This window comes from Crocodylus siamensis, chromosome 4, assembly GCF_052110815.1.
Source record: "Crocodylus siamensis isolate JL-2025a chromosome 4, ASM5211081v1, whole genome shotgun sequence".
In the NCBI taxonomy this organism is placed as follows: domain Eukaryota; kingdom Metazoa; phylum Chordata; order Crocodylia; family Crocodylidae; genus Crocodylus; species Crocodylus siamensis.
The window spans coordinates 17,596,044-17,622,976 of NC_143398.1; the positions used below are offsets into that span (position 1 = coordinate 17,596,044).

Below are 26,933 nucleotides of genomic sequence, written 5' to 3' on the forward strand. Positions count from 1 at the left end.
CTCTTCCCTGGCTTCTTGCAGCAGTGACAGCCTGATCTGAAGCAGGCAGATAATGTGCAGTCACAAATGTCACACTAAGACTCAGTAAGTAGGGAAAATGTATAATGATGTATATTAAGCACTTGATCTCAACTTTAAATAACATAAATATAAATATTCATAGATTTCATAGCTGTCATAGACCTTTGGGCTGGAAGGGACCCTGGGGGATCATTGAGTCCAGCCCTCTGCCCCAGGGGCAGGAAGTCAGCAGGGGTCATAGGATCCCAGCAAGATAAGCATCAAATGTGTCCTGAAGGCGGCAGTCTATTCCAAATCTTGGGGGCTCGGACAGTAAAGAAGTTCTTCCTTATGTCCAGCCTGAATCGGTCACAGTGAAGTTTGTGACTATTGGATCTTGTCATCCTTTGAGGTGCTCTGGTGAACATCTGTTCCCCCGGATCCTGATGAGCACCCCTGGTAAACTTATAGGTGGCCACCAGATCACCCCAAACCTGCACTTTTCCAGGCTAAAGAGTCCCATGACTCTCAGCCTCTCATCATAAGCTCTGTTTTCCTGACCTCTGATGATGCGTGTGGCTCTCTTCTGCACCCTCTCAAGCTTCTCCATGTCCTTTTTGAATTGTGGAGCCCAAAACTGGACGCAGTACTCCAGCTGTGGCCTCACCAAGGCTGAGTACAATGGGAGAATGAGGTCCTGGGATTTGCTTGAGAAGCATCTATGGATGCAAGCCAGTTTTTTGCTCACTTTACTAGCCGCAGCATCACACTGAAGGCTCATGTTCATCTTGTGGTCAATCATGATCCCCAAGCCCATTTCATCTGTAGTGCTAACCAGCGTAGCACTACTGAGCCTGTAAGCATGCTGCAGGTTTTTCCTCCCAAGGTGGAGAACCTTGCATTTTTCAGTGTTGAACACCATTGGGTTCTTGTCCACCCATTTCATGAGCCTGTCAAGGTCTGCCTGGGTCACCTTCCTGTCCTCAGGTGTGGATGCTTTACCTCAAGAGTTTGGTATCATCGGCAAACTTGGCCAGTCCACTTCTGACACTGTCCACATCATTGATGAAGATGTTAAATGGTATAGGCCCTAGGACAGAGCCTTTAGGGACTCCACTGGTCACAGCGCACCAAGAAAATAGGCTCCCGTCAACCACCACCCTCTGGGTCCTACCGTGGAGCCAGTTCCCCAGCCAGTGGATTGTGGTGAGGTCGAGGCCGCAGTTAGCCAGTTTAGCCAAGAGGTGATCATGGGATACCAGATAGAAGGCTTTTGTAAAGTCAAGATATACAACGTCGATCTCTTCCCCCTTGTCCCAGTGATAAGTCACCTGGTCATAAAAGGAAATGAGATTGGTCAAGCAAGACCAACCCGCAAGAAACCCATGCTAGCTATCCCCCAGGATATTCCCTTCATGTAGTCTGTTAAGGATGGCCTCTCTGATATTTTTTTCCAAGACCTTCCCCAGGATAGAGGTCAGACTGATGGGCCTGTAGTTTGCCAGATCTGCTTTCCTCCTTTTCGTGAAGATAGGCATGACATTGGCCCTCTTCTGATCCTTGGGCACTTCACCAGAGCACCAAGAGCTCTTAAAGATCTGTGCCAGGGGCTGAGCTATGATGTTTGCCAGGTCCCTGAGTACCCTTGGGTGTAACCCATCAGGGCAGGCTGACTTGAAGGTATCAAGCCTGTCACGAGGTCAGCTTCGATGGAGGGCAAGGAATCTCCCTCACCTGGGCCTCCCTGACCCATAGTGGGTAAGGCATCCCATGGGACTGGTGAAAAACTGATACAAAGTTTGCTTTTTGCTGGGCATCAGTCGTCAGTTGCCCCATCTGGTTCAGCAGGGGTCCAACGTTTCCCTTGCTTTTTCTCCAGCTCCCCACATATCTAAAAAATAACTTTTTATTGTCCTTTATATTTGTAGCTAGCTGGAATTCCATCGCAGCTTGAACTTTCCTAGTTTGCTCCCTGAAGGTCTGGACCAGAGCAGAGTATTCCTCCTTGGTGGTGGTTCCAGTCCTCCATCCTTTGTAGGTCTTCCTTTTAAGACACAGGAGGTCCGCCAGTGGCCTGGAGAGCCAAGGGGGCTGCTGGGCCTTTTTGCTGCCTTTCCTCTGAGATGGGATGGACTTTACTTGTGCATCCAGGATTGCTCCCTTGAGGAGCAACCACTCGTCCTGAACTCCCTTCTCCATTGGATTGTGGTCTTTTAGGGCCTCTCTGACAAGCCTGCTTAGCTTGTCAAAGTCAGCTTTCCTGAAGTAGAGGACTTCTGTATTACTGACTGACTTGCCAGCTTTACAGCAGATGGTGAAGGTGATCAGCTCATGGTCACTGTCACCCAGCTTCCCTTTGATCATTAAATCATCCCAGGTTGCAAATATGAGGTCAAGCAGTGCTTTACTTCTTGTCAGCCCGTAGACTTCCTGCATCAGATAGAGGTCATCCATACACAAGAGAAAGCTTTGCGACCTGCTCAGATTTAGCTGAGCGCTCCTCTCACGAGATGTCTGGGAGCTCTCTAAGCTGTGTCATTGGTGCCCACATGGATGAGGAGCATGGGATAGTGGTCACTGGGCTGGAGGAGCTTAGGGATCTTCTCCGCCATGTCTCGGATGCGGGCTCTTGGGAAGCAGCAAACTTCCCAGGCTAAGGGGTCGGGGCAGCAGATTACCCCCTCTGTCCCCCTCAGGATGGAGTCTCCCATAACAAACACTTTGCATTTGGTCTTAGGGAGAGCGGGGATGGTAGCTACAATGTCATCTGTGTTGCCTGCGGGAGCTGGCAACTCATCAGGCTTTGCTAGGGCTGCAAGAGGTTCGTACCTGTTGCAAATCTCCAGCGGGGCAGGGGCCTTGGTGTGGAAGGCCTTGGGCCCTTCACCACCTTGGTCCAAGCCCTGATCTGGACAGTAAGGGAGGTCCCCGAGTCCTCCCTTGGCCTGGAGGGAGACTGTGGTCTACCCTCCACCTCCCGGGAGAGAAGGGCCTGGCCTATATAAACTTATAACTACATTTTCTTTGAGGTAGATTCTGGGTTGCACTTTAATTCAAAAAGTGATCTTGTGCTGAGTAAGATTGGAGACCACTGATGTAGGGAATAATATGTAAGAGCAGAAGCCAAATATTTGGCTCACTGAAGCTCCAAAGGTCACTGAAGACAGTGGTGATCTTCCCAGATACTTCAGTGAGCTTTTCACTGAGGAAGTTGGATGTTTTCCCTCTCAAGCTGGTTATTCTACTGTTGTGCACTGCATAGATTTTTGCACCATCTCTGAAGCTTTCCATTCTGACATTATCATAGGCAGTCCACAGTCACTAATGATCTGATCCAGCAGAGACCTTTGAATGTAACAAGTTTTATTTGAGGTTGAAGAGCTACATTGTCGTATTAGGTTTTAGGCTCCCAGCAGACCTACGATTAAGGTGCTATGTGATATTTCAGTCCCCACAACTGTACTTTCTGTCATGCCAACATGTCTGTGGTGGGCTCTGAATGTGGGATTGAGCATCAGATCCCATCAAGCCATATACCCGGTGTGGAGGAAACCCAGGATCCCTGATCCCAGGCACTCCGTGCACAAGGAAGTAGCAAGCTCCCGCAACTGAAAGCCTCATCAGCTGATCCAGGCTCCCAGCTGCAAGGGCACACCATGTGATCCTGTGGCTGTGAACCCTACCATCTGATCTTGGCTCCCAGCCTCAGGGGCACATCAGTGCTTTTGACTCTGATGGGCCCTAGAAGCTGGGAACAGTAATTGGTTGTTCAGCACACTCAGGCCTGGGAGCACTGAGGACTCAAAGGCTCCCATGTGCTATGGAGGCTGGGAGTCCTAATCAGCCAGTTCAGTGAATGGCATGAAGTTATAAAGCCATGAAGTTATTGCACGTATTTTGTGTAATAATTTTGTGGCTTATTCTTTGTTTTATCACGCCATTAATAGCATTAGTGTGTGGCTGGGCAAGTACTTAAAATGTGATTAATTGATAACTGTGTCTTAAGTGTAACATGTGCCAGGGACCTAAGTGAAATATTTTAGTTGGAAGGGAGAATAAGCATATGCGACAATGCTTTGGTAATAGCTAAAACTTCAGTTGCAAATAATGATTTGATCAATATTCATAAGGCATCTTCTTAATTATCATTAATTTTACCAAAAGAACAGATGACACAAAAATCAAGGCAGGTGCTGAATTTAATTTGTCCATCTACAGTACAGTACCATCACTTCAAAATAATTAGTGATAGTGGAAATTTTCCCAAAGAAATGCCCTTTTTGCACAATCAAAATTTTCGTTTGTATAAAAAGCCCCCTCTTTCCTACCTGCCTCCTCCCCACAGAAAAGCACACTGGGTACAGTTTTTTTCCCCCTCAGAATAGTTATTTTCCCAATGCAAAAACATTTCCTGTTTATGCCTCAATACAGAAATGAAAGCAATAACATAAACAATGGGCCAATCAGTAGTCAGGGTTTGATTATCAGTTCTCATAACAAAAGTGGGTCTTAACCCATTTGTATTAGAAGGGAGGTTGGCCTAGTGTGTGAATCTTGTTTATTAAACTGTGAGGATGGTGATGCAAAAATTTCCATTCTGTCTTTACTGGTCTCTGATGACTTGAATAAGTATCTTGTATGCACTGATATGTAACATTATACAGAGCTTGGAAAGAATGATAAATTATGAGGACCAGAAAGGATCCCTGTTCACAAAGTATAGCATGTTGAAATACAACATCCTAGATAGTCAATAATTTAATGTGGAATGGAAGTAGGGAGTCAGGACACTTTAAAGTACTGGAGTATATCTGATTCTGTATCTGAAATAATGCAATGTTTTAAACCAACAGTACTCTACCTTTTGGTCCCGCAAGCCAGATGAATGGCACACAGCCACTCTGCAGGCCTGCTTGAGCCCTGGGCACCAGGAATGGGCCCCATACCACCACCACACCTCCCCACACACCTCCCCCATCACTGTGAACCTGTAGTGGGCCCTGCATGCCTTGATCATTCCCACACTACATCTCCTTGATCCAATGCATTGGGATTGGGCCCTGTGCTGCTTCTGCCTGGCTTTGCACACTAAAGGTCATGTTATCTGGCTTACAAGACTCTCCATAGGTAGAGAAATTTGGTAACAGGGCATGCAGCAATTGTGCCCACTGCTCCACCACCACCAAATTTCCAGACCCATGGGAAGCTCTATAGCCCTATGGACTGAATGAAGTGGCTCTGTGGGCCAGGGGTTGAGAACCCCTGTTCTAAGCAGAGTGAAAGGGTGATATTATGCTTTACATTCATAAGATTTAGGAATTGAATTTAATTGGAAAACTGGGCTGAAAAAGGAACAGGGGCCTATTCCAGGTGAAGATTTTCAGCACTGCTTAGTTTCTTTTGAATGTAGAATATGGAATAAAAATAGACCGAAGGGAAGTATCATTAATAATATCTGCATGTGCGTGTATTTCCTAACCTGATGTGCAGCTGCATAATCATGGGAATGTTAATACTGTATCAGGTCAGAGACCCATACAGTTTTTTTTCTTATCTTCAACAGTGGAAAGTATTAGATAGTAGGGAAGACAGCAGATGTGGGATAATTACCTTTCCACATGAAGCTGCATCCTGTTAGACACTGGTTAAAGCTGTTACTATCATTTCCAATATTTGTTACTATTAACTCTGGGTAGTGGTTGGGCAACTTCTGATCCATCGTTTCTATCCATTTAAATGTTTATTCCTTTTTTAAACTTAAAAATCTCAGGGAAAGAAACGGCTGTAATTGGAATTTAGGCAAAGATTTGGAACAGGGATTACTTGAACCAGTTGCTCATTCTTAACAGGGATGCCACTGAAAATGAATTTTAAGTGTTAGCTCCATGTGTTTGAATTAACAGTGATACAAATTTAAGCAAAATTCAAATTTGAAATGTTTTCAATGAACTTCACTCTCATCTGTCCCTCCTTCCATTTCCAGTTCCTTATGATTGATGCAAACTGGCTTCAGTTTCAAACAAGCATGAAGTCATATGTAGCTACACAAGAGTAACTTGGTGTAAAACATTCATAATCAAAGCACTGGAAAATGTTACACATGTTAATTTAATTACTGCACATCATTTAGTAGCAGCAGTACTATTGTGCCTTTTGTCCCCTCATTCTGTGCTTGCAGCCCATGCTGTGCTCCACATTTTGGTGTTGGCCGAGTGACAACTATTCTGTTGTCCCTATATGGTACTTTAAATTACTTGCTGCAGCTGTAATTCCACAATGCACTTTAAAGTATATAAGACCATCTCACTAATGAAATCATCAAAGCCACTGTCATGTTCCAGCTATCTTGTTTGAAAATACGTGTTGACTTTGAGAAGCCAAGTGTCATTAATAATCAATCCCAGTAATCTCAACAAACAGTATTTTTATACATGTACGTTATGCTTTTTGTTCTTAAATACTCTATAGATGATCTTTAATTAAATGTTGAACAAGTGGTGAGTGAAAGATTGATGAACTGGTCCCTTTACTTAGCTCATTGCTCTGTACGGCTCCACCCTGTTGCAAATATCAGTTTGGCACCCTGTGTTTCATTGCCAACTCATAATATGAAGGCTAAAAAATGATGAGTTGCATAAAAACAGGTTTCCATTTGCTCATCAAAGAGTGCTCCAGCCCATTAAGTTGCCAGTATTAATTATCTTGGAGATGGGAAAATTCAATTAGAAACATGGTAGAAGTCATTCCAAAGGTTCTATCTGGTAGGCACAACTGGCCCATAAACGAAAGAAATTATCTCAGAGATCAAATTATAATAATATAAAATAAATAATAATAATGATAATAATATTAAACTGATAATATAACAAGCACATATTTTTATTAAAAGCAAAAAGCAGGAACCATGCATTTTGCATTAGTATCATAGGGTTCCAGGAAAACACCTAACTCCTTTTTCCCAGCTACTTGAATTTAAAAACAATCTTTTAGCTCTGCATATTACATATTTTAGATCTGTGTGAAGAGTGTTGCTTCAATTCTTCTTCATGTGATATTAGTAATCACTCACCTTTGTTTTCAATGATCAAAGTTGCAGAAATAATTTATTTGGCTGAATTTATTTATTTGGTTGAATTTATGAAGAAAGATTTTAATTAAATTGCATTGTTTATTCTAATGCAGTGAATGAGAGGGATATAACCATGTAGATGTATTTAAGAAACTTCAATATCTTTTTTTTAAATTTAGGATAAGATTTATGGATATAGCTAAGAATTAAAAGGAATAAATTTAAAGAAAAATACAGTATAAGAAAAATATTCTATGATTGTAAAATTTTACTAAGGAGAAGGTTCTTGCTATTTATGTCCTTGGCCAGAATAATATTGTTTGTCATTCTGCATGTCTTGGTGTTCTCCAGTCCAGTTTTAAGTGTCTTATTTATTCTGGTAGACTGTTCTGCAGCTTAGGAGATCTTGCCAACAGGATTCTTTTTCTAAGGTCTTTTTACACAGCAATTTTGGAAAGCTCCTGGAGCTCTTAACACATGGATTGTCTGCACATTAACACCTGAAACTAGTTTTAAGCACTAGTTAGCCAGCTCCCAGGTAGGGAGTTGTGCCACTCCCTGGTAGGATTGTTTACCTCTGATCTGTATTACCTAGCTCATGTTACCCTAAGGTATAGCCACTCTAGGCAAATACCCTACTCACTCCCCCTCTCCTTCTGGCCCAGATTGGGTCCACTGCCCCCTGCCCTCCCCAGCACCCCAGATCCCCACTCACTATCCTCCCTACCCCCTCCTCCCTGCTTACGTGTGGCTGCCTACGATGTCTGTCCCAGAGGAGCAGGCAAGAAAGGGTTAGCTTGCTTGTCTGGCCACTGCCACTGCTGCTGCTGCTGCTCTCTGAGCTGTCCTTAGCCTGGAGAAGAGCAGCAGCCCAGCAGCAGGGGCTGGGCAGGCAGTTTAATCCTTCCCTATCTGCTCCCCTGGGTCAGATAGTGAGGGCAGCAACAAGTAAGAAGGGGGCAGAGGGAGACCCAGGGGAGGGAGAAGCAGGGGGCAGGAGGGAGCCCCAGGGGTGGGATGAAACCCGAAGAGCCCCAAGAGGCAGAGGGGAAGCCCAGAACGTCCGAGGGGTGATGGGGATCTTACCTTTCAGTCTTCCAGACCCCTGCTAGAGGGGTCATGCTGGAGCATGACTGGTCCAAACTCGAGCTAGCGTTAATACTACTCAACATTTGAGTATCACACAGTGTAACACACAGTCTGTAATTGAGGAGCATTTTGGCTCATGTCCCTTAGAAGGTGCCCTTCAAAGGTTCCTTTCACCACTGGTCAGACCTGAGGATAGGAGAACAGCAGAAACCTTGCACTTCTTGCACTTCTCCTCATCTCTGCTGCCTTAACTGTTTCCCCAAGCTCCAAAGAAATTGAAGAAGTCCCCTCAGTGATTTAAGATGTATTGTGCTGTTAAAAGTTGTACTTTTGCAATTATCTCAGGAAATTTGCCATCTATCGATAGCAGGAAGAAATACTTTGTACACTGTGGGAGCAAAAGATACAGAATAGGGGAAGGAACTATGCAGGTAAACAAACTCAGCCAAGAGATGAATATTGTCAGTGCATTACATATATTCTCATATCACATACTTTTTTATCTCGAAAACATGGGCTCACAAATTAATGTTCCCTTGGGGCATCTTTAAATTTTATTCCTAGCCCTTACTCAGAAGAACATTTTAGGTTCCTCTGACCTTGGTAGCAAATGAAGGAGACGAATTCTTCACATGGATGAACTCTACCTGAGCAATTTCTGTAACATATTTTAGCGTAGCTTTTTTTTCCCTACAGCATCTGGCATATATTTTCCCTCTCTGTGGGTTTTCCTTCATTAACATGCACCAAAGAAGACCTTTTCTGTCAAAGTAAAGTTATCAGTAGCATGTATTATCTGTATCAGTAAACAAAGCCCCACTGTGTTAGGCTCTGTACAGAAATAACAAAGGCAGACTTTGTTCCAAGTAGCTCAAAATGTAAATGAAGAACAGGATATCACAGGGATAGTTTGGGAATATTCCATAAAGCAAATGTAGTTAACACACTATTTGCCTAACCAGTAACAGCTGGTTGGTGATTTGTGGGCAGCATGGCAGAGGTAGATTTAAAGAGAGCTTTACAAGAGGATATGGCTTCATGAATCTTGACAAAGATATTTTGCCAGGTAAGGGTGGTAACAGGGTCTGTGGTGGGCCTAGTTTGAGAAACAGTGGAAATATGTAATCATAAAGATTATCTTAGACAGGAACTGAGCTTATGCTGAAAAGGTATTTTTGGTTGAAAATCTAAATTGGGAGCCAAGTGGACTGACCAACATGGCAAAGTCCCCTGCCTGCCCCTCACACCAGAGTCCTTCGTGTGTAAGGAGCTCTCAGGGAGCAGATGGAAGCTGCTCCTCCCCACCAGATTAGTCTAAGCCTGTCTCTGGAAGGCATGAGAGCCTTTCTTCCTGGCTCTACTCCTCCTGGTTCCCTGGAGAAGTTATACTGCAGGAAGTGTACGTGTTTTCATTTTCGTAGGAGAAACTCTCCTAGGAACAACATATACCAAGTTGGATTTAGGTTACTTTTTTACCAGAATTGTTATTTTTGTTCCAGCAGAAACAATGTGAACATTTTTACACTTGGTGTCTACCAGAAGAGTGGCACTTCAAACAAAAGTTGATGTAACTGTGTCTAAATAAGTATATGCATCTTAGTGTAATACCATTCATCACTTTCACACAATGGATATTCCCCAGAAATATTGTGGGTATCCATTGGTGCTTTATAGGCCTGTGCAAAGCAGCAAGTATTTGCTTTGGATTTGGATTTGGCCAATTCGGAGGACAGTGATTCCATTCAGAGATTCAGTTCACTGACCTGATTTGCTTTGGTTGAATCAGATCTGAAAGATTTGGTGCCGCTTCAGAGATTCAGCCATAGACTAAGCAGGCAGCTGACACAGCTGCCTCCAGAGCTGGTAATTTTGCTGGGGCTGGGGCGGGGACAAGCTGCCCCAGCTGGGGTGGTGGATCACATTACTCAGGAAGCGGGGTCATGGGGTGCTGCATGTAGGTGCAGCAGCTCTCAGAGTGGGAGCACTTCCCTGCTGCTGCTTGCCCAGCTGGGGGAGCAGGGGGTAGAATGTAGGCATGGTTTGCTCCAGGTGGAAGGGGGCAAGTGGCAGTAGGGCATAGCCCCAACTCTCAGCACTGATGCCAGCTAGTGCAGGGAGGCAAGGGGGGCAGGTGCTTCTGCTGCTTGCCAGCTGGGGCAGGAGACTGGGTGCTGCCACCACTTGCCAAGCCAATGCTGGGGGGTATAAGGTGGGTGCTGCTGCTGCTTGCCAGCCAGTGCAGCAGAGCATGGGATGTGGGCCCAGCAGCATTGGGAGCAGGGGCTATGCTCTGCTGCTGCTTGCCCCTTTCCACCCGGAGCAAGCCGTGCCCACATCCTGCCCCCCCCCAGCTGGGCAAGTGGCAGCAGGGCATAGCCCCTGCTCCTAACACTGCCACAACTGCATCCTGCACTACCCCCCACCCCTCTCCTCAAGTTCCACACCCCCCACTGCAGCTGGGCACCTTGTCCCAGCCCCAGTCCAATCCCTTCCTTCCCCATGCCCCTTCCCTCCCCCCTCAACAACCCCAACAGAATTAACAGCTGGAGGCTGCCTGTGTAGTCTATGGCTGAACTGCCAAATCTTTTCTGAATCTTTTTCCAAATCGATTCAGATGCTTTTTCCAAATCAATTCGGCCGTACACCCCCTGGAAGCGCCAACCATGAAACCAGAAGTACAGTTCTGGTTTCACTGCTGGCTCATCAACCAATCACTGGGGGACCCTCCCCCCCACCCCAGTCAGTGATCGGCCACTAGGGAAACCCCCCTGTCAGTACCCCAACTTGGGAGGCACCAGTCGGCCATGATGAGGTACTCTGGATATAGGAAATAGTACAGTTCTTTATTGGTTGTTTAAACTTGTAAGAATGCATCCAGAGATAGCAGTTCTGAGTGGTACCCAATGATTTCATAAGCTGTCTTAAATTTGAAGTGAATCCTGTGATCTCTTCACTGACAACCAAACAAGGTGATTACACTGCCCTGAAATCTGATCGTCTATCTGTCTTGATAAAAGCTGCTTTGGACTTACTGGGCATGTCTACACATGAAATAATACAGCTGAATAAACTGGCACAGTTTGTTCTGGAATTTGTTGCTCCCAGGCACTGTGTTTGCATGTGTGCCTAGGACTGGAGCATGTTGAGCCAGTGCGGAGCAGCCCCAGCTGGCAGGGGGTCCCGGGAGTCAGCCTGCCAGCTGGGAGGTGCTCCAACCTGGCTCAGCATGCTGCAGAGGGGCTTGCTGGGGCATGAGGGTGCTAAAGTGCAGGTCTAGTCAGCAGGCATGCCCCACACTGAAGCATCCTCATTCCAGAGCTAGATGCATCAGCATCTACACGTGCATTGCATTGAAGTAAATAACTGCACTGTAGGATAGTCCTTGTGCCTGACAGTAGTTTCCTATGGTGGAGTTCATTGCTACAGGGATGTTTTATTGCAGTGCTAATTAGTCAGCTCCACAGTGGACACCTCATGAGGTTATTGTTTCATTGGCTCTTGGACAGCATCTACTGTTCTGTAAATAAGATTGGTTTCAATGGAAGTGTTTTCAGGATAAGAATTGCAGAATTTGTCTCCTTACTTTTCAGCAGTGAAAGAAAAGCAGAAAATTACCTGGCCACAAACAAACTTTGCTAACAATGTCTCTGAATATTTTCCTTATTAAGAATGCCTAGTTTTCTCCAGTCTTTCATATGTAGGAGGTGTAACCCTATAATTGAAAAGGTTAGAAATAGACCATGTCTTTTTCTGCTAACTCATACAATGATGGAATAAGCTCCATTTTGCCACACACGTCATGCTGTTACTGTCTACAGTTGGCCAGATATATGATTTCTTTCTTACATCTTTGTAAATAGTGTATAGCTTACATCATACAGTTTTCTCTTGGAAGAGCGAGCCCCTCTTCCAGAAGATTACAGTTTCCACAAGTTTATACTGTCAGGTTCATTTTCCAAAGATGATCTTGTCCAGCTGTCCTGGCATTGAAGAATGGTGTCATTGTTTCATTGGCTCTTGAAGGTGGTTGTCAAAGAAAAAGGGGCTGAAAAAGTGAAAGTGGAAAACCTGTCTTTTCCTCCCGTGAAATATACCCTAGGTAGAAGGTCAGCCCTGTAAAACTCTCCTTTTGCATCCTTGTCATGTCAGAATTGTTTTTATGTGCTGGAATTAGTCATAAATGACACTTCTTCCATATTACTGTCTGTTTTTGCTGCTTTCCTGTACTTTTCTATTTCAATGATATTTAAAAATAAGCTTGCTACATTTCTGCATTCCTGTCCTTCTTTCACAGAAAGCAGATATGGGCAGTGAAAGGTCATGGCTCTAAAATAAAATAATTGGTATTAAAATGGAAGAAAATGCTTTGTTTAATACAGAATATTTAGAGTCAGACTCAGCACCTCTCCCTGCTTTTCCCCAACCAGTCTTCAAAGCTGCTTCGTTATCATCTTTTCTGTGAGAAGGAGAGTGTAAACAAATGCATAATATGAAATGCTTTACATACAGTAGTAATTTGAGGGCCTTGTTACAAGGTCATTTTGGGCAGCTCCTGGAGTTCTTAACAGCTGGACTGTCTGCACATTAACACCTTAAGCTGGTTTTAAGTATTCGTTATGTGACTCAAAATTACACCGCTCCAGGGTAGGATTAATCTGTGTTATCCAACTTGTGTTACTTTAAGGTGTGTAGTCACTAAGGGTGTGTGAAGTGGGCCATATTCGATTCGGATGCAGCCCAGTTTGGAACACAGTAATTCAATTCACTGATTCAGATCACTGTCTCGATTCGATTTGGCTGAATCCGAATCTGAAGATTCTATTCTGATTCAGAGAATCAGCGATTTGGCCATGGGCAGATGGAGCATCCCACGGGAGTGCAGGAGGGCCTCCTATGTGCTTGGCAGTGGACCCGGAAGTGGACTGGAAGTACTTCCGGTCCACTTCCAGGTCCTCCGCCAAGCATGTGGGGACCCTCCCCCGGCACTTCCCTGGCTCAGTAATCAACTGTGAGGGGGACCCTGGGTGCCTCCCCAGACCCAGGAGGCACCAATCACTGATCCGGGGAGTGGGGGTCCTCTGTGCCCTCCGTGCTGGACCTGGAAGTGAACTGGAAGGGCTTCTGGTCCATTTCAAGGTCCACCACTGAGCATGCTGGGGACCCCCCTTCACTCCATCCGCCTCACCATCTTAGTAATGCTCCATCTGCCTCACCGTCTTAGTGATCATGAGCTGCCTGGTACCTTGAGGTATGTAGAAAAAACATGAAGTTGTGTCTATGTCTGAATCATTAAATTGCGAGATTTAATAGGTCTCCTGATTCGATTAGGAGATTCAGATGCCAAATTGAGCCAAATCTCTGATGAATCAAATCAGTGACCGAAGCTTCACACAGCCCTGGTAGTCACTCTAAGCTACACCTCAATGTAAATACACCATTGCCTCCCACTGGTTCAAATCAGGCCCACTACCCCCTCCCCCCAGTACCCCAAATCCCTACTTACTGCCCCCCTTACTTGTGGCTGCCCACACTGTCTGTCCCAGGGAACAGGCAAGGAAGGGTTAACCCTCCTGCACAGCCATCACTGCTGCTGCCCTCTGGGTGCTGTCAGCCCTGAAAAGAGCATCAGTGGGCTGAGGGCTGGGGACACACACCAGGAGGTAGCCCAAAATGGGATTGGGAAGATTCTTACCTTTCAGGCCTTTGCTGGCCTGAATGTGATTGCTCTGAACTCGAGCTAGGACTAATGGTCACCAGAATTTGTGTGGGTCATCCTGAGAGAGGGGGAGGAAATGTGTTTGGAAAGCTGCAAGTGAGGACAAGATAGGGAGAGAGGAAGAACCCATACACAAAAATATCTTATAAGTTGTTCTGGGAGAATGTGAGACCCACTGCTCCTGCTCCCTGCCTCTCCACACCCAGCAGCCTTCACACAGGTCTCCCCTACTCTGTGCAAGTATCAGGGTAGCAGGTTCTACAACTGAGGGGAGCTCCGAGCTCACTTCTCATTAGCAGTACAGCTGAAGGTATGGGAGGGAGCTTCTAGATCCTCTTCCTGGCTACTGCTGCCAGTTCGCAGGCACTTTTTCCTTTCTGGATAGCTTGCCCTGTCAACATGTAGCAGCTCACATAGTATGGTTGCCATGAAGCAATGTTACCTGTAGCCTGATTGAAATAATGTCTTCCAGGGGCCTTATAGTTTGTCTGTATCACACTGGGCATAGAACTGTGCCATGCAGTATAGTGTTCACAGGTTGTTCACATCAGGTTTTGAAATCTGCTTTACAACTGTTAAGAGTAAAGATTCTGCCCGTGGTTTGTTCTTTTTTGTGGACTTGACATTTTTTCAACTTGTCCATGCTTTCTTTTGCAATAATAGAATGTAGTGAAGGGAGAGGTAATAGGGCCTGTTGGTACAGGCTGTTCTCACCTCTGACAATTTGACTCATTTTTTTGGCTTGGCGGATACCTGATGTGCTGTCTGAATCATTCTGCCAGAGGATAGTTTTCTCCATTGTAAATAAATTGTGGTACATGTAAATTCATATACAATAAACCGTAATTGGATAGTGCATCTCTCATGCAAACTCTAGCTCAGACCTCTTCCCAGAGTTAAATAACGTAAGTACTAAGATAAGTTATAAATAATAGCTGAGTGAAAGAGGACTAAAAATCAGAGAGAAAGTATGTGTTTTCATGTGAATTTTGAAAAAAAAAAATCAGTGGATCAGTGTAGATAGGAATGCCACCCATGCATAGCTCCAGAGGAGAAAGCTTTAACAAATAGCATGAGAGTGAACAAAGAGGAAGCTAGTGGTATATGGATAGATGGAGCAACAGAGCTAGGCAGTGTACATAAATATCTCTGGGAAGAGCTAGTTTGCTAATAGTTCTTTGTAATGCCATATTTTACAACACGCTCTAAGTAGTGAATGTTTATGATGCTGACTTCTAACTTCGGTGCAATAAACGTGCATGGTGCTTTATCTAAAATAGAATATTAAGGGTCAGACTTTCCATATATTAAACCTGATGCATCTCTCTCATTTTTTCAATGCTGTAACTCTCTTAACTTTAATTGACATTGACTTACCCCTGATTAATACCAGGGTCAGTAAGCAAAAATCAAAGTAGTAGTCTCTATTTGGGAACCTGCAGCAGAGATGTGGCAGGCCCTCCTGGAGTTCCCACATGGCCTCAGGGCAGGATGACTCAGCTGCAAAAATGTCACAATAGGAGGCAATGGCATGCTCACGTACTTCGCCCAGGTCCCTGATTACCTGGCCCTCAAGGGTCTTGAGGTGATCTAAGACTTTGATTGCTTCCCGCTGCTCCAGATTGAAGAAGAAGTGGGTTGGGGCTTCAGTTTCTGCCAGCTCTTGGCAGCGGGTGTGGATCCTTGCCCTGCAGGCCATGCTCTTCGCCAAGTCCTACAGAACCACAGGCTCTTGTGCAGCACCACATCACTGCTAGCAGCCAGCAGATCAGCCTTGAGCTCTGCCCCATCTTCCTCCAGCTCTTGGATACAGAGGTGAAGTTCATTTGTAGCCAGCTGGGTGTACTGCTGGCAAAAGCCCAGATCTATACCTTGCCCATGTCCTACCATAGGTTCCAGGAGGAGTAGCTCAGTCTCATGGCCTCCCAGCCCCACCAAAAGTGGGCAAAGCAGTCCTGGAAGTAGAAGTCTTGAAGCAGGCTGATGTTGAAGCACAAATAGGGCACTCACATGCAGGATCTCCCTGACAGGCTCAGTTAACAGCAGGCCAGGCCATGATCTGACAGGCCAGAGGGAACGATGTGGCTGCACGGGAGTGGCAGATGGTGCCTGGTGACATAAAGGCAGTCTAGGCAGGCCATGGTGAGACCACCGGCACTCATCCTGGCTCAGATGTACTGATGTGGATCAGGATGCAGGGCTTACCAGATGTCAATGAGGCCTGCAGTCTCCAGGGCAGACTGCATTTTGTGGGATGAGGGCAAGTGAGGCTCAGGCCCCGTGTGGTCGAGCAAGGCATCATGGGTGCAGTTAAAGTCCCCGCCTATGAGGAGCAGGTCATCATTCTTACAAGGTCTCAAAGAAAGCAACCCTCTCCTGGCCATCAGTGAGTGCGTAGATGTCGACAAGTAGCAGGTGGTATTGTGCTAGGGTGATGCAGACAGTTAGCAGGTGGCCGTGGACAACTTCCCTCATCACCGCTATATTATGCTGTAATTGTGGTGATAGGAGAGTCACGACCCCAGCACGAAGGTTGGTGCTATGGCTCGAGAACAAGTGGCCTCGCCGGGCAGCGTGCCAAGCCACCTGGTTGAGCCCATCGGAATGTGTCTCGTGGAGGAAGGCAATGGCCCACCGCTTCTGGCACATTGTCCGACAAGGCCTTGGTGCCACAGTCGCCAGCCATCCCAGCTACCTTGGTCGGGGCGATCAGAGCAGGCAGGGAGCAAGTGGAGGCTTCAGCCCCCCCACACCTGGTGGGGCCTCTGCACTGGCGGGATGAACACCGTAGGTGGAATGGGCAGGGGGAGGGCTGGGGAGTAGTCCCATCCCCTCTGCTGGATGGTGCTCTCACACCAGAGACCCCAGACGCCCCAGCCCCCTCAGATGGAACAGGGATGAAAGGAGGTTGGCCAGAGCTCCCAGCCTCATTGGGTGGGGCCTGGTGTCCCAGAAGTGGATGTGCCATCTGTCGGTGCCACTGCAGTCGCCTATGTTCTGACCGCTTTCCCCCACAGGCACTGGGCTGCTAGGTGGGCTACCACACTGGAAACACATGGTCTCCCCCAAGGAAAAATAAATCACAAACCTCCACTCATCAAATCTGAGGTTCAAATAGTGAGGCAGAGACTGTGGACGCTCCCTGAGGAGCATGAAAACCTGCCTTCAACAATACATGAAATGCTTCAGCTTTGGGTCCTTGCCTCTGATCATCAGTTGGCAAAAGGGACTCACAAGAACCCCCTAGGGCTCAAGGTCCTTGGCCCACTCCCAGTTGGTCACATGTGGGGGCACGTTGGAAATCACCATCCTCACTGCCTGGGTGTCTAGGGACATGACAAGATAGTGTACGCCTCCGATGGCCAGGCCCTCTGTGCACACCCTATTGACCAGGGCAGAAGCACTCAGGTAAGCCACTGGGACTGGGTTAACATGAACTGTGCAATGTATGTTTTGTTGTCCCAGGAGACCAGCTAGGGCAGACCTCAACCCCAACATAGGGAGGGGGGTGAACCCTCAAGCCACGGGGAAGGGGAAGGTCTTGAGAGGCATCCCCATGCCAGCTGCTGGGTATAGGAGCAACCATTTCTGTTAAGACAGGGTTAATTTCCAAAGCCTAATCTAAGGGAATGAAAAAAGTTGTGTATATTAACTCCAAAGATAAGTGTCTGGGAATGTGGCCAAAAAAGACACAATTAAAAAATTAAGTGTCTGGAGGGGACAGGTGGGGAGGGGGGAGAAGGGGGGAAATGAAAGTGTCAGGAAGGAGCTTATGGCAGTTAGGAATAAAGCAGAAACAGTAAAAAAGAAAAGCTGGGGGATCGAGAGCACCCCTCAAAAGCCAAGATATAGAAAAAGATAACTCCTTGCAGCAAACAAGCAGAAAAGAAAGAAAGAAAAAGAAACAGTAAGAAAAAAGCTGTAAAGTAGCAACTTGCAGACAAAGAAACTGGAAGTAAAAGGGGAGGGGACAGACAGCAGAGAAAAAGAAGAAAAAACACTGAGAAAATGCAAGAAAAGAATCAGAAAGGGAGATAAATGGAAGCAAGAGACCTTTGAACAGGTGGGGGTCAGAAAAGGAAAGAGATAGGAAGCCGGGGAGTCTTACACTCAAGATCAGCCCACACAGCTCCAAGTGAGCCTGGTCCAAAGTAGGAGGAAGGAAGGAAACTGGTTTTTGAAGGTACTGTTTTTAAAATTGTAAATAGGTTTTAGCACTGAAAAGAAATTAATCTCTTGAGCACCTCCCAAGAAACAAAACCCCTGAGAAAAATCAGAGTGACTGGCATCTCAATGCCTCTGTCTTAGTGACGTAGAAACTAGTTTCCTGCTGACTGCTCGGACCCTAGAGCAAAGTACTTGCAGAAAAGGAAGAGACTAGGTGCATTAAAGAAAAGCATCTTAAGATGTTACTAATGGAATAATGAGTTTCCTTCAACAGCTTTAGAAAGCCACATTCAGCACCTCTACCTCTTACGGGGAGTCCCATTGCCATCAATGACACATGACTGAGAGGAGCATAGTCTGGCCTGTAGCATTGTACTAGGTTAGCATAATAAGCACTAACTTAGAATATACATAACTGAATCAGTATTTATTCATGGCATATATTACCCACAAAACAGCTGTTACAACAGTTTGGGCCCCCTGCCCTGAAATCAACAAAGTGAATGGGAACAAATGAAGGTCCCAGGGTAAGGAAAAGTTGTAATAACTGGGATTTATAAAAGCCAGTCTCACAGTTAGTACTGATAACAAAATAAGATATGCCATGAATAAATGCTAACTCAGTTACATATATTCTAAGTCAGTATATATGGTAACCTAGTAAAATCCTTTTTTGGCTGTTCCTGAGACCTGTTTTTTTGTTGTAAGTGTTTGGTTTTTTTATTAAATTGTCAAATGTTTATTTCCAACTGTAGGAAATATACTGTGAAAATATCATTGTGTTTCCTTTGACTAGATTTTCTTGATATCAAGTATTTTCATTTCTTAAACTGGTGAGTAATTGATTTTTATTAAGGTGGTGTCCTTGTTAAACCACAGAGTAACAGTCCATCATGAAAGGCACTTGAGAAAGACAGCATTACTTCCTTAAAAAGCTGGATAGATTAGGTAGACCCTCAAATAGGGGAATGATGTAGTACATGATGAGAACAGACAATTTGATGGCAAGAAATGTCACATTAGTTCCACAAATATTAAGGAGTGCATTTATTTAGGAAAGGATAAATTACCCTAAAAAGGTGGGGACAGAAGGAGGGAGAGCACAGGAAGTGTATGCTGCTGAAGAGAAAAAAGCATGAGAAATGAGTAAATGTGGCAAGTGGGAAGTGAAGTGACGGGAAGGTAAAGGGCTGGAGATAACACCCAGTGAGCACAGACTGGCCAAAATCATGTAAAAAATAAAGGACGTTTTCTGACTATCCAGAGGTCCCAGGTTCCACTCCTCCTATGGCTGCCGTGACTACCTGCAGTTTTAACGATCGGCATAAAAGAAAGGCAGTTAGGAGTTAGAAGCTAAAAGCGAAACAAAGAGGTGGTAAAGTGATAATTACTCTTTGGAAGTAACAAGCATAAAAGCAACATTTGAGCTCTTGTGAACAGAGGAAGTCACCTCGTCACTGCAAAGTGTGGGGGGAGAAGAGGAGGGGAGCCCGGGATATCTCCAACAGAGAAAGGAGAACATCAAAACATGCAAAAGATTTCCTAAAAGAGCTAGAATCAGCCGACCAATCCATCCCCATCCCCTCAGCTATTCAGTCCCATAAAAGAAAGTGTTGCTTTTATACAAATTAGAAGCAGTGGAATGTGTGAGCATTTCCTAGTGCATGGCTAGTTCCTGTAATGGGGTGTGTTTTCTGCTGACCTCATCAACTGTGTCATTAAATTGAAGGAGACAAAAATCACTAGGAAAATATTCTGGTATCTAGACTCTCAATAGGGACGGTGATCTCAAAGGAGTTGCTCTTTATTCCAGAAGGTACCCTGCGATCTAACAGGACTGGCAAGTCTGTACGCAGTGAGATCTGACAATTTAAACTCATTGGATTCAAAAGACTAACGCATATCGACAAAGCTTGATGGGGAAGCTTGCATTCAGTCCATTTGGAGAGTGTGTAACTCACGTCAGTGTTTTGAATTTCTCGCTGTGTCATTATCTTCCAAACTATATTAGCTGAATGAGAGAACTAACATTGTCGGAGCAAGAATTAGAAATTTGAATACTGTTTGGGTATATCAAGCTGTGCGTTATTCTCCTGCTTCAGACATATGCTGTTGAGCTTAAACACTCTTTCCCTCCATTTCCTCCTCTGCCTAGTTCTGTGTTCTGCACAAATAGTCTTTATCCTTATTGTAGAAATTGCCTTTTCTCAGAAAACTGGTTGTTGACCATAAACCTTTACCATAAATTTTTAGGCAACTTTAGATGTCCCTGAGTGCCTTGAATACAAAGACACTGAGTATGTCGCAGTCTGCAGTATTCTGCAGGAGACTAATGAGTTCTTCATGTTATGATGCTTGACCTCCCCTCACCCCGCCAAAACCCCCTCAAATAAAACAGAACATTTTGTGCACCGTCTATCTACTGAGATTAGTTTCTAAATGCATAATTTGAGATGCAGGATAAGAGCACCTTATTTAGGAACAAGGGGTTATAAATAGGTGAGTAAATAAAACGAAAAAGAAAGAAACTTAAGCTAAATATAAAGGAAAGCTTTATGAATTTTAAGGGACCTCCACATCATCTACTTTGGCTTCCAGTGTAACCTTTAATTATAAAATTCTCCCCAGTGATTTCTGTCAGGGCCATACACTGTGCAGTAATCTGTTAAGGAAAGTGCTGGAAGTCTCTTAAGATATTTTGAACCTAGGTCGACATAGTGTTTGAAAGAAACTAGATGAGACAGAGATGTATTAGCAAAGACAGAGATGGACTGCAAGGCCTAGCAGATCCCTTTGATTTCTGTTTTCTGTGGTGAGGAATAGTCTCTGACTTGTATAAATATCTGTTTTCTTCATTGTGGAAAACTTTTGAAAAATTATATCAAGTAATTTCAGCCACCGTTCTACATTACGTATCAAAGCATTGCCTATACTTCCCTTGCTCTCTAGAGGGAAACTGCTATTAGTGTTGCCGGAAACAGTGGTGTTACACAGTGCTGCTAACACCACTGATGTTATCCAGGAAAGGAGAGGCGATACGGGGAAGAAGCAGACATCCTGGCTACTTCATCAACAGCTATACTATCAAAGCATAAATAGAACATGAAAATAAGAAGGTCCAGTCGATGTCTGCTTTCCACATTACACTTGCAAAGAAAAGGGTTAGCTCACAAATTTTGGGAATTTCAGACCAAATAGTGCTATGGAGGTTTTAAGTCCATCCTTGTTAAGTGCTGTATATGAGAAATGTGGGGGTGCTTTGTCATTAAAGCCCTTCACCGTGTCAGGACTCTAATTCATCTTTTTATTTTGCATGTTGTAATAAAAACATCCATTTTGCTAATGAAATGTGGAATAAACGGATACAGAGATTTATTCATCAGCAGCACAAAATAATTATTCTTCAAAGTATCATACATTGTTAATGAGCTTGTGGTAATGGTTCTTACCCAATATCAGTCACCATCTGTGATTGCTATTTCTGATGGGGGAGGGGAGTAGGAATGGCAATGGGATGAATTTACAATATACATTAGGAGCCAACTAGACCTACTGCAGATGATTAATTTGCCTTTGATTATAACTACATACTGAGTGAGAGAAAATTAGTTTCTTTGATTTGTTGGCACAACATGGGTTTGGGAAATGGCCATGGGAAGTTGAAAACAAAATTAAATTACATTTATTGAAATGTAAAACATGCAAAAGTTGATGGAATTTAGATGAAGAGGATGAAAAGAGCATAAAATGGCACTTCAGTTGGTGGTGACATGTAATTCAGCAAAAATTCCATTTTGAATCAGTTAAAGCAATGCTTGCTAATGTGCTAGGCTTTTGTTTTGCCTGCAAGATAGTAGTAGTGGTCAGGGATAGTACTCAGTATTTTTATTTTTGCTTCCTGTGTTAAAAACTGATATATAGCGATTTCATGTGCTGTTTCACTGTTATCAGGGTAGTTGCATTACTGTGGTGACTGAAGAGATTTTTCTTTATATATATGTAAATATTAAAAAAAAAGTGGTTTGTATACATAAGGCAAAGCTTATTAGGTGGTTTAAGGGACACAGTAGAAAATATACGTTCGTATACCACAATACCATGCAGAGATGCCCCAAGTTAGGAGGGAAAGTGCTTAATCAGCATTATCCGTCTTGCAGCCCATGGGTTTCTACTGCCCTTACACTCAGCTTCATGTGCTTTCCTTCATGGGTCCAGGCACAACTGCTCCTGACCATTGCCTGCTCATGCTGCTGTTGCCACTACTTTCCCCTGGGCTCTGTCTCCCTCCTGCATCTTCTGCTTTTTGCCAGCCTCCAGAAGTTGGAAGCTAAACAGAAGCTGGACAACTCTATGCTAAATCATATACCAGAAACTGGAAATTTCAGGGCTGCGCTGACTGAGCTGTCCAAGCTAGGTCTGCATGGACTAGTCCTGGGACCAGAAAGAGTGCTTTAGTATAGTGTTGAGCCTGTGCAAATGAATCATGATTCTCACCAGAACTAATAGCCCCAAGTACAGAAAAGTGCTAATAAATTGACACTGCTTTTGGTTCCAAAGCTAGCTTCCTCCAAGCTCAGGTATGTCTGCCTTGCATTTCTTTCTGCTGCATAAATGTACCCTTCGGTTAATTCATCTATACTTCACTCTTTCTATTTACATATGGCCTTCTGTGAGTATCTCAAGTCCTACCCCTGCCTCTGATGCCAGGGAGAGTTTCACAGCTTTGGCATTCCACTTCTTCATCAGGCTGTTGGGTATAGACCTACTTCAGCTGATGAACTGCAGTACAAGTTGTACGTATGCTCAGTATCTGCTTAGGATCTCACCTGAATACATGGGGATGTATGAGAGAGTAAGTTCTGAAGGATCCAAGAAGGGGACTTCAATTCTTTTGTGCAGCAAAGAACTCTAAACTACAAGGCATTTTCATGACTGTGAGGATAAAGCAGAGACAGCAGACAATAATGAAACAGAGAGAGAGAGAGAATCATCTATTGTACAGATCTTCCAGTTCTTCACTAAGCAATAGGGTATTTCAGCCACTAAGTACAAGTTGTGTATGCTCACCGTGCACTCAGGATCTGGTCTGAAAACATTACGGTAACATATATTGAGAGGAATGTGTGTGGGTACATGAGAGTAGCTATAAAAAATAAGAAAAGAAACATTTAAAAACACAATCGCAGTTGTATTCCTGACATAAAATAAAATTCAGACTCTTAGATTTAAAAAGGAAATAAAGTCCTAGTGCACTATATTGGAAGGTTTTCAGTGCCTGTCTCTATTTTGAATCTCATAAGTATCTTTTCCTCATAAAGAGATGCTCATTTATACCTTTTCATTCCATTTGCTGTTGCTTATTTTCAGCTGTCACAGCTTCCTCTGCAGGAGGTGTAGTGCTGTTTAAGATGTGAAATCATACTAAAAAATGCTGTTGCCAACTTGCAATGTATTACATTTTATGTGCCGAATACTGATTTGGTTTTGTTTCTCCTATTGCAGACTAAAGGCCCTTCAACTATAACACCATCAGGCACCCAGAAGAAGGTAAAGAGGACTCTGCCCAACCCACCTCCAGAAGATGCAACAACAGGGACCCAGTCAGCATACAGTACTGTGGGTTCAGTTTCCCGTAGAAGGATTTGTAGGACCACCACAATGGCCAGAGCCAAAATTCTCCAAGATATAGACAGGGAGTTGGATCTGGTAGAACGGGAATCAGCCAAGCTTAGAAAGAAGCAAGCAGAGCTAGATGAGGAAGAAAAAGAAATAGATGCCAAACTGCGGTACCTGGAAATGGGTATAAATAGGAGAAAAGAAGCCTTGTTAAAGGAAAGAGAAAAGAGAGAGCGTGCCTATCTCCAAGGAGTAGCAGAAGAACGTGACTACATGTCAGACAGCGAAGTTAATAATACCAGATCTACCAGAATAGAAACTCAGCATGGCTTGGAAAGACCACGAACAGCACCACAGACAGAATTTAATCAATTTATGCCACCTCAGACCCAGCCAGAAACTCAGTTTGCTCCTGCTACAAGCCCTTACACACAGTATCAGTACTCTTCTCCTGCCCTGCCTACTCAAGCACCAACACAGTATACACAACAGTCACATTACCAGCAGCAGCAGCCTTTATATCATCAGCAGGTTTCACCCTATCAGACCCAGCCAGCTTTCCAGGCAGGAGCTACTCTGTCTTTTACTCCACAAGCCCAGCCTTCACCAACCCAACAGCCATCCTACCAGCTGCCTTCACAAATGATGGTGATACCACAAAAGCCAAGGCAAGCTGCTTTATATTTGGAACCTAAGATAACCACAAACTATGATGTGATTCGCAATCAGCCTCTCATGATAGCTCCAGTTTCAACTGACAATACTTACGCAGTTTCCCAGCTTGGCAGCAAATACAATACTTTGGACCTAAGGATAGGGCTGGATGAGAGAAGTAGTATGGCTAGCAGCCCTATATCGAGTATATCTGCAGAGTCATTCTATGCAGACATAGATCATCACCACACTCCACGAAATTATGTGTTGATTGATGATATTGGGGAACTCACAAAGGGCACAGGAACGCTCAGCTCTGCTTTTAGCCTCCACGAGAAAGATCTTACAAAAACAGATCGACTCCTTCGAACCACTGAAGCCAGGAGGGCGCAGGAAGTGACAGACTTCCTTGCACCATTGCAGACTTCTTCAAGACTGCACACTTACGTTAAAGCTGATGAAGACCCCATGGAAGACCCTTATGAGCTGAAGCTTTTAAAGCACCAGATCAAGCAGGAGTTCCGCAGAGGTGCAGAAAGTCTTGATCACCTTGCTGGCCTTTCCCAGTATTACCATGCGGATACCGGTTACAGGCATTTCCCCAAATCGGAGAAATATAGCATAAGCAGGCTTACCCTTGAGAAACAGGCTGCCAAGCAGCTCCCAGCAGCCCTCCTCTACCAGAAACAATCGAAGCATAAGAAGGCTTTGATAGACCCCAAATTATCAAAGTTTTCACCTATCCAAGAGAGCAGAGATCTTGAGCCTGATTATTCAAGCTATATGACTTCCAGTACTTCATCACTTGGGGGAATAACCTCCAGAGCAAGGCTTCTTCAGGACGATATCACCTTTGGCCTCCGAAAAAATATCACAGACCAACAGAAATTTTTGGGGCCATCGCTGACATCATCCATTGGAGCAAGCCTTGGGTCTGCCCTAGGTCCAACAATGAGATCCACATTACAAGATGAAGCAGATAAGTCGTATAGTAGTGGCAGTAGATCAAGGCCATCATCCAGACCCTCCTCAGTCTATGGACTTGATTTATCCTTAAAAAGAGATTCCTCAAGCTCCTCTTTAAGATTGAAAGCCCAAGAGGCTGAGCCACTAGATGTTTCCTTTAGTCATGCAGCACCTTCTGGAAGAACAAAACCAACTAGTCTGCCCATTAGCCAAAGCAGGGGAAGAATCCCAATAGTAGCCCAGAACTCAGAGGAAGAGAGCCCATTAAGTCCTGTTGGTCAGCCAATGGGAATGGCTAGAGCTGCCGCTGGCCCCTTGCCACCAATATCTGCAGATACCAGAGACCAATTTGGATCAAGCCATTCACTACCTGAGGTCCAGCAACATATGAGGGAAGAGTCACGGACTCGAGGCTACGATCGGGATATAGCATTCATCATGGATGATTTCCAGCATGCCATGTCAGACAGCGAAGGTAAATTAGGCCTCAGACTGCCATGTAACTGTCACAACACAAATCCTCATTTCTATGCATGTTTCTAATTTTATCATTCTGCAAAAACTTATTACTCTTCTTGTTGCTTTGTACCTCTTTTGTGTATCTACCTTTTTTGCTTTTGTTTTGTTTCAGTTTGGGTTTCAAATGACTCTAAAAGCTGATTCTGATGGTACTCCATTATAATAGTATGCTCAAATTATTGGTGGTTGATTTCTTTTCTTTTGGTTTGCTTGTGCACTTTTTATTTGTTGTTATTTGTATATAATATGTGCCCTTTGCACTCTCTTTGAGTCCATATATGGAACTTTTTCCTGTGACTTTTGGTCAGTAAAATGTTCTCACTAGTTTCTCCTGGGCTTTTTTTAAAATAACCAGTACAGCACCTAAATCCTTAAAGGTAGTTGAATTGGATGAGAAGCATTTGATGCAATCTAGGATTCAAATATTAATAACTCAAATTCCTAAGGCACCACATCAAGCTGAAATTACAGCTCGTAAGTCACAGTATGTACATGGAGTAGATACTGTGCATTAGATCTGTAAATAATTTAATGTGATAGCAAATAGACATTCTCAGTGTGGTTTGTTAAAATCCGTCTTGTCGTGTGGATTCCTCTGCAATCACAATTCTGATTATGTAAAAAGATTTATTGTTTAGTTGGCATGAGATAACCTCATTCTTCAATAAACTTGCATAAAAATATTTCAGTTGTATTGACGGATTATCCAGCTTAACTGGTTTTACATGGACCCCATATACTACCTCTGCCAGATAAACTCAAAGGCTTATCTCACTTACATTCATGAAGAAGAACATTTCTGATGTATTATAAATGGTGAATTTAAAAAAGTGTGTCTTTTAAATAAATGCACCAGGATGTCAAGCTGGTGTTGAACACTACATAACTGAAAATTATGTATCTACTTTGTTTCACTCCATTCATTTTTAAACATATTTTAAACCTGTAAAAATGATAGAAGTCACTTTCAAACAGAATGAAACTCTCGTGTTTAAGTTGTATGTAGTCCCTTAACTTTTTCTTGTGTGTATTTACTGCACAATAAAAAAAAGAAACTTTGCATATGCTACATTATTTGTAAATGGCAATAATTACCTCAAAAGAAATACTTCCATAATTGTAAAGTAGACTGCTTTA

At 44.1% G+C, this 26,933-nt stretch overlaps 1 protein-coding gene across 1 annotated transcript in view; it reads left to right on the forward strand.

The window, feature by feature from the left end:
- Positions 1–26,933, forward strand: part of PCLO (piccolo presynaptic cytomatrix protein) — a 549,762-nt gene that overhangs the window by 293,788 nt on the left and 229,041 nt on the right. The window contains exon 7 of the mRNA XM_090041018.1: positions 23,544–25,752. Within this exon, the coding sequence (XP_089897144.1) occupies positions 23,544–25,752 (2,209 nt within the window). The remainder of the gene's footprint in view (positions 1–23,543; positions 25,753–26,933) is intronic.